Source organism: Haematobia irritans, chromosome 2, assembly GCF_050003625.1.
Source record: "Haematobia irritans isolate KBUSLIRL chromosome 2, ASM5000362v1, whole genome shotgun sequence".
In the NCBI taxonomy this organism is placed as follows: Eukaryota; Metazoa; Arthropoda; class Insecta; order Diptera; family Muscidae; genus Haematobia; species Haematobia irritans.
Window position 1 is genome coordinate 189,219,986 of NC_134398.1, and position 7,981 is coordinate 189,227,966.

General features: G+C 24.7%; 1 protein-coding gene across 1 annotated transcript in view; it reads right to left on the reverse strand.

Annotated features, from left to right (window-relative positions):
• Positions 1-7,125, reverse strand: part of LOC142226825 (estradiol 17-beta-dehydrogenase 11) — a 91,629-nt gene extending 84,504 nt beyond the window's left edge. Inside the window, exon 1 of the mRNA XM_075297052.1 lies at positions 6,540-7,125. Coding sequence (XP_075153167.1) covers positions 6,540-6,716 — 177 coding nt within the window. The 5' untranslated portion in view covers positions 6,717-7,125. The remainder of the gene's footprint in view (positions 1-6,539) is intronic.
• Between the last annotated feature and the right edge of the window lie 856 nt (positions 7,126-7,981).

Below are 7,981 nucleotides of genomic sequence, written 5' to 3' on the forward strand. Positions count from 1 at the left end.
ATAGACAATTTTGTCAACATTTTATTTCTGTAGAAAATTTTGTCAACATTTTATTTCTATAGAAAATTTTTTCAAATTTTTATTTCTATAAAATATTTTGTTAAAATTTTATTTCTATAGAAAATTTTGTTAAAACTTTATTTCTATAAGAAATTTTGTAAAATTTTTTTTTCTATAGAAAATTTTGTCAAAATTTTATTTCTATAGAAAATTTTGTCAAAATTTTATTTCTATAGAAAATTTTGTCAAAATTTTATTTCTATAGAAAATTTTGTCAAAATTTTATTTCTATAGAAAAGTTTGTTAAAACTTTATTTCTATAAGAAATTTTGTAAAATTTTTTTTTCTATAGAAAATTTTGTCAAAATTTTATTTCTATAGAAAATTGTGTTAGAATTCTACCAACTGTGACAACATTTTGTCGTGAGAATGCGAGTTTTGCTTAACATAGAAGACACATTTGCTTGATATCAATTATTTTTTCTTTATCTAAAGTCATTCGACTTGAAACTGGTATCTTTTCATGAAAGAAAATTTTGTTTTACTAAGGTCAACTTGACTTTAATACTTCTGAAAAAATCTTCAAAATTAATGAAATCGTCTTTAAATTTATTGACTTTTTGTTTCCTGACTACCAAGCAAACAAGCGTTTAAAAATAGGATGTTTGTCAATACTTTTTTTAAAGACGTTGTTTCCATGAATTATAATATAATTTCTACTTGTTGTCGACTTTGAATTTGAAATTTTTCAAAGGACTTTCATATCACATTAAGCTTAAAAAAACTAATAAATTAATATTTCTTTTCTAGAATCAAGTACTCAAATTTTAATGTGAATTGTGTCTTAAAAGTATCCTTACTTTAATTCTCCACTTCTTTGGGTCTGAATCAATACCAAAATCAGTAGTGTAATGACAAAATTTGTGGAACTGGTGATCAGTGTGATAACAGTTCCGATTTGACTTATTTTGGACGCAATTTTCATTCGAATTCCTTAAAATTTGAGTGTTTTCTTGGTTTCATAAATAAATAGGGCAAATATTGGGTTTATCGGTGACTTTCTGAAGACATACATGCTGAGAGATATTATCACATTTTGAGCTAATTAATATTTACTATGGCGTCAAACATTAATTTTTGTGGTAGGCACATTTCGATGCGAATCAAACTTGCACTCTAACCCCACAACTCACAACTTTCAAAACCAATTAAACCTGAATTTTAAGAATTTTAATGTGTTTGACATTCTCTGTATTATTCCATGAAAATTCATATGAATAGCAATTATATGATTGCATATATATTTTATAGAAACATATCGGGTTACCTCATACACTTAAATCTGCGTTTGTGTCTTAAGTCTTTTGTTTCCCCAAAAATATATGCAAAATAACATATGCAAACCCAAGTCTCTTGAAAAAAGAATTGGCACAACTTTAAAACAGTTCTTGAGATTGGTTTGTTATTCTTTTCTCTTTAAAAATAATGAAAAAGTATGACTACCTAATCCAAAAATATCCTTAAGCATATATGTGGAATTATAAAACCAGTTTTCGTTGAGAGTTCATTGACATCGATTTATGTTCCCTTCAAACACACCTTGGATTAAACAGACAATAAACACTGCTTTCTTAGTTAATTCTAACCGGCCTGTATTTTACCTTTACAAGCACACTGAAAAACGGATCACCAAATCCAAAAGATTTTGTCTCAACTTTATAATTTTGGTATTAATTCCGAACCACAAAGGCGAGGTAAGAATACATTTTGGATCCAATTCACTTTTAAAATTACTTTTATCGTACTTGATAAATAAATATTAACTTAGTTTGTCCCATATGTTTTCATCATTTCATATCAAAATTCTTCGTAGACATATTAACCGCAACTTCAAATTTAAAATTCAAATTTGACCTCACTTTGTGCTCTTCATACAATAAACAGTTAATTTACAAGTTTTGTTTTCAGTATATAGGCCTACGTTCTTCAACTTTATAGTAAAATTTTGCAAAGCCAACATCGTTAAATGGTTAAATGTCAAGGTCATAAAATTTACATTTTGGTTATTTAATTTTTACAAACGCTATATTTTGTGCGTTTGTTAATTTATGAACTGCCAATTTATTTATTAAAGCCATGTATAATAAAACACGGTTTTTAGCTGATGGCCTCTGTAGCCAATGCTACTATTGTAATATTATTCTTATATTATACTATAAGTCTAATTTTGTAAATAAATAAATAAATAAATAAAACACGGTTTCCAGATATATTGCCTACATTTGATGAACGACTACATTTGAACATTTTTGTATTGTTAACCACAATTGTGGAATATGAAATGAAAGACAACATTTGTAGTTTTATAATGAAAGCAATAAACTTTATACGTATTTTTAAAGTTTGTCTTAATAGATGTACTTTGGGATGTTCCAAAAAGTTTTCAACAAAAACTATTTAGACAAAATAAAGAAGGAGTATCCATTGATAAAAATCACATATATAGATATGAATAATATAAGCATGAATGAAACTCAAACCCAATTATGTCAAAATTTTTTTCTATAAGAAAATTTCTAACAATTTCATTTCTATAAAAAATCAAAAAAAAAAAATTAATTTATAAAGGAAATTCTGTCAAAATTTCATTTCTATAGGCAATTGTATCGATATTTAATGTCAATAAGAAATTTAATTTCTTTAGAAAATGTTGTTAAAATTTCATTTCTATAGAAAATTTTGTTTAAATTTCATTTTTGTTGGAAATATTGTTTGATTTACACTTCTATGATAAATTTCGTCAAAATTTCATTTCTATAGGAAATTTTGTCAAAATTTCATTTCTATAGGAAATTTTGTCAAAATTTAATTTCTATAAGAAATTTTGTCAAGATTTCATTTCTTTAGGAAAATTTTTTTTCAAAATTTCATTTCTTTAGGAAAATTTTTTTTCAAAATTTCAGTTCTATAGGAAATTTTGTCAAAATTTCATTTCTTTAGGAAACTTTGTCAAAATTTTATTTCTATAGGAAATTTTGTTGAAATTTATTTCTATAGGAAATTTTGTAAAAAATTAATTTCTATAGGAATTGTTGTTCAAAATGTCATTTCTATAGGATTTTTTTTTCAAAATAGAATTTTTTTAGGAAACTGTGTCAATATTCTATTTTTATAGGAAATTGTGTTAAAATTTCATTTCTATAGGAAATTTTGTCAAAATTTCGTTTCTATAAGAAATTTTGTAAAAAATTACTTTCTATAAGAAATTTTTTTCAGAATTTCATTTCTATAGGAAATTTTATCAAAATTTCATTTCTATAGGAAATTTTGTCAAAATTTCATTTCTATAGGAATTTTTGTCAAAATTTCATTTCTATAGGATTTTTTCAAAATTTCATTTCTATAGGAAATGTTTTCTAAATTTCGTTTCTATAGGAAATTTTGTCAAAATCTTATTTCTATAGGAAATTTTGTCAAAAATTCATTTCTATATGAAATTTTGTCAAAATTTCATTTCTTTAGGAAATTTTGTCAAAATTTCATTTCTATAGGAAATTTTGTAAAAAAAATAATTTCTATAGGAAATTTTTCTTTAAATCTCATTATTATGATAAATTTTGTCACAATTTCATTTCTATAGGAAATTTTGTCAAAATTTCATTTCTGGAGGAAATTTTGTCAAAATTTCATTTCTACAGGATTTTTTTTTCAAAATTTCATTTCTATAATAAATTTTGTCAAAATTTCATTTCTATAGGAAATTTTGTCAAAATTTCATTTCTTTAGGAAACTTTGTCAAAATTTAATTTCTATAGGATAGTTTGTCAAAATTTCATTTCTATAAGAAATTTTGTAAAAATATAATTTCTGTAGGAATTTTTTTTTTAAATTTCATTTCTATAGGAAATTTGGTCAAAATTTCATTTCTATTGGAAATTTTGTCAAAATTTAATTTCTATAGGAAATTTTGTCAAAATTTCATTTTGTTAGGAAACTTTGTCAAAATTTCATTTCTATTGGAAATTTTGTTGAAATTTATTTTTGTAGGAAATTTTTCCAAAATTTCATTTCTATAAGAAATTTTGTAAAAAATTAATTTCTATAGGATTTTTTTCAAAATTTCATTTCTATAGGAAGTTTTGTCAAAATTTCATTTCTTTAGGAAACTGTGTCAAGATTTTATTTCTATAGGAAATTGTGTTAAAATTTCATTTCTATAGGAAATTTTGTCAAAATTTTATTTCTATAGAAAATTTTGTCAAAATTTCATTTCTTTATTTCTTTTGTCAAAATGTCAGTTCTGTAGGAAATTTTGTCAAAGTGTAATTTCTAAAGGAAATTTTGTCAAAATGTCATTTCTATAGAAAAATTTGTCAAAATGTCATTTTTAAAGGAAATTTTGTAAAAATTTAATTTCAATAGAAATTTTTTTCAAAATTTTATTTCTATAGAAAATTTTGTCAAAATTTAATTTTAAGAGGAAATTTTGTCAAAATTTCATTTCTTTATTTCTTTTGTCAAAATGTCAGTTCTATAGGAAATTTTGTCAAAGTGTCATTTCTAAAGGAAATTTTGTCAAAATGTCATTTCTATAGAAAAATTTGTCAAAATGTCATTTCTAAAAGAAATATTGTAAAAATTTAATTTCAATAGAAATTTTTTTCAAAATTTTATTTCTATAGAAAATTTTGTCAAAATTTAATTTTAAGAGGAAATTTTGTCAAAATTTAATTTTAATAGGAAATTTTGTCAAAATTTCATTTCTTTATTTCTTTTGTCAAAATATCATTTCTATAGGAAATTTTTTCAAAATGTCATTTCTATAGGAAATTTTTCTATAGGAAATTTTTCTATAGGAAATTTTGTCAAAATTTCATATCTATAGGAAAACTTAAAACCATGCATTGACTGAACTACAAGAGGAAAAGTATGCTTGTCAAATTTATTTGGTCCTATAGACTGCAAGACGGTTGGATGGACAGCTGTTTCAAAATTACCACATTCCTCATCAGAGTCCTCTACTTGCAGCAAAACTATCAACCAATTATCAGAATAAATACGGGTAATTCACTAAACCGAAAGTGAACTACACTTGAGCCTCCCGAAAAAAAGTTTTTGATAGACGGCTTTACCTATTTTTTTTTTTTTTTTAATTTTGTCAAAATTGGATTTCTATAGAAAATTTTGTCAAACTTTCATTTCTATAGGAAATTTTGTCAAAATTTTATTTCTATAGAAAATTTTGTCAAAATTGGATTTCTATAGAAAATTTTGTCAAACTTTCATTTCTATAGGAAATTTTGTCAAAATTTTATTTCTATAGAAAATTTTGTCAACATTTCATTTCTATAGAAAATCTTATCAAAATTTAATTTCTATAGAAAATTTTGTCACTTAGACTATTCAGTCCATTGTGATAGAAAATTCTGTCAAAATTGCATTTTTGTGGGAAATTTTGTCAAAATTTCATTTCTATAGGAAATTTTCTCAATATTTTATTTCTATAGAAAATTTTGTCAAAATTCCTTTTTAATAGATTTTTTTCAAAATTTCATGTTAATAGGAAAATTTATCAAATATTCAGTTATATATGAATTTATGTCAAAATTTCATTTTTATATAAACTTTTGTCACAATTCCCTATCGAAAAGAATTTTTTTTTCGATTTTTTTTTAATAGGAAAATTTGTCAAAAGTTCATATCTATTGGACATTTGTCAAAACTTCAGTTCTTTTTGAAATTATGTCATATTTTTATTTTTATAGAAATTTTATTTCTATAAGAAATTTTGTCAAAATTTCATTTCTATAGAAATTTTAGTCAAAATTTCGTATCTATAGGAAATTTTGTCAAAATTTCATTTCTATGGGAAATTCTGAAAAAATTTTATTTCTATAGGAAACTCTGTTAAAATTTCATTTCTATAGGAAAAATTTAATTTTTATTGGAAATTTTTATAGGAAATTTCTATAGGAAATTTCGTCTAATATCATTTCTGTAGGAAATTTTATAAATTTTTAATAGGAAATGTTGTCAAATTTTAATTCTATAAGAAATTTTTTCAAATTTTCATTTCTATAGGAAATTCTTAAAAATTTCATTTCTATAGGAAATTTTTTATAATTGTCATATTAATAGGAGATTTTTGCAGAATTTCACGTTTATAGGAAATTTAGTCAAAACTTCATTTCTGTAGGCAATATTTCATTCTTCTGTAAAAATTGTATTTCTATAAGAATTTTTGTCAAAATTTCAGTTCTATGAGATATTTGGTAAAACTTGCATTTCTATAGGAAATTTTCTAAAAATTTGATTACTATGGGAAATTTTGTCAAAATTTTATTTCTGAGGGATATTTTATTAAGATTTCATGTCTAAAAAACATTTTTGTCAAAATTTCGGTATTATAGGAAATTTTGTCAAAATTTCATTTTTATATGTATAATATTATTTTTTTTTTATTTTATAATGATTACCGTATTTGCCAAAACTACATTTGTATAAGAATTTCGAGGACAATTTCCAAATTTCTCACTTACCTGTATTATGAAACCAATGCAGTAGACAATGAACATCACAACATCGCTTATGGCTACCACCCAACTTTTCATGTTGTTATAGAAAGTAAGGGAAGCCTCCGATGGGGAAGTTTGGGAAGCATTGCTGCCTATATGACCATTCTCGTAGGTCTTGTTGTTATTATTTTCTTCAACCATGATGGAGCTGTGTTTCTTACTTTTTCACTATTTGAGACACTTTTTTTAAATATATAATAAATCACTTTTCACTTTATTCCCAAAAACTTTTATTTTTGCAAAAAATTTATAACTTTTTGTTTGATTTGAATAAATATCTTGCGATTTATTTTGTTTGGTTATTTCGATAACTATTCGCAATGTTTGAACGTAATTAAAAGTTGTTGTATTTTTTTCTAGTGGTAATTGAAAATTTTGTAAGACGTTTAGATTTTGTTTTCAAATAATTTTGTGTGTCAGTTGTAGAAGAAAAATACAAAAACAGATTACGAGTGTGTTGGAAAAATGAGGGAAAAACTTTGTTTAAAGGGGGTTCTTTGCTAGAAGCCGCGTTTACACGTCCGCTCTCATGAGCGTAAAAAACTTTTGTGAACGTTAAGGCAAAATGCAAAACCTTCTGGACTTGAATGTGCAAAGTCAAAATACTGCAAAAACAAAACCACAGCAAAGTCACAACAAACTGAGAATGTTTAGCCTCATAGCTGATCTAAGGGGGTAGAGTACGCATGCGCAAGTGTATTTTGTCTGTTATGAATATGCCATTGCTGCCGGTATGTTGGCTTGAAAGTGAATTTGTCTTTTATTATGGTTTGTTTTTGGTTTTTGTTTTGTTTTTTTAATTGCTTTTGTCTGGAAGCTTAATGCAAACCTTAGCTTTGTGACGTCACATTCATATGGCAAGCTCTAAGCTTTACATTTGTTGATGATGTGAGTGTATTGGTATGTTGGATTGCAATCCCAGTCAAGTTAGCGGGAACATTGGGAAATTTGATTTTCATGCCGACAATGGCCAAATGGAAAATGTGTGTATGTTTTTTTTTTTTTTGGTTCACTCTAGACCTTCAATTTCACTGCTGACCACAAAATCATGAAAAAGAGATAGAAAATGACGACCAGTATATGAAAGCTTTTATTTTTATTTGCCTTTTCAATTTTGTGTTTCGTTTGCATTTCAATTGATTTTCTCTTGAGTTTTTCCAGGGGATCATATAGCTCCGTCTGTGCTACTTGTAAGCTACATTTCAAACACATACACTAAGAAATGGGTCAATAGTTGATTTTGATTATCAATGGCGCAAATTAATTTGAAATAAAATGCAGACTATATTAATTATTATATAAAGAATCAATTCTATTGTCTAATGATGATCTCTGATCTAACCGGCCTTGAACTATTTTCAATGCAAAACTTAGATGCATATTAAAAGTAAAACAAGTTAGCCATT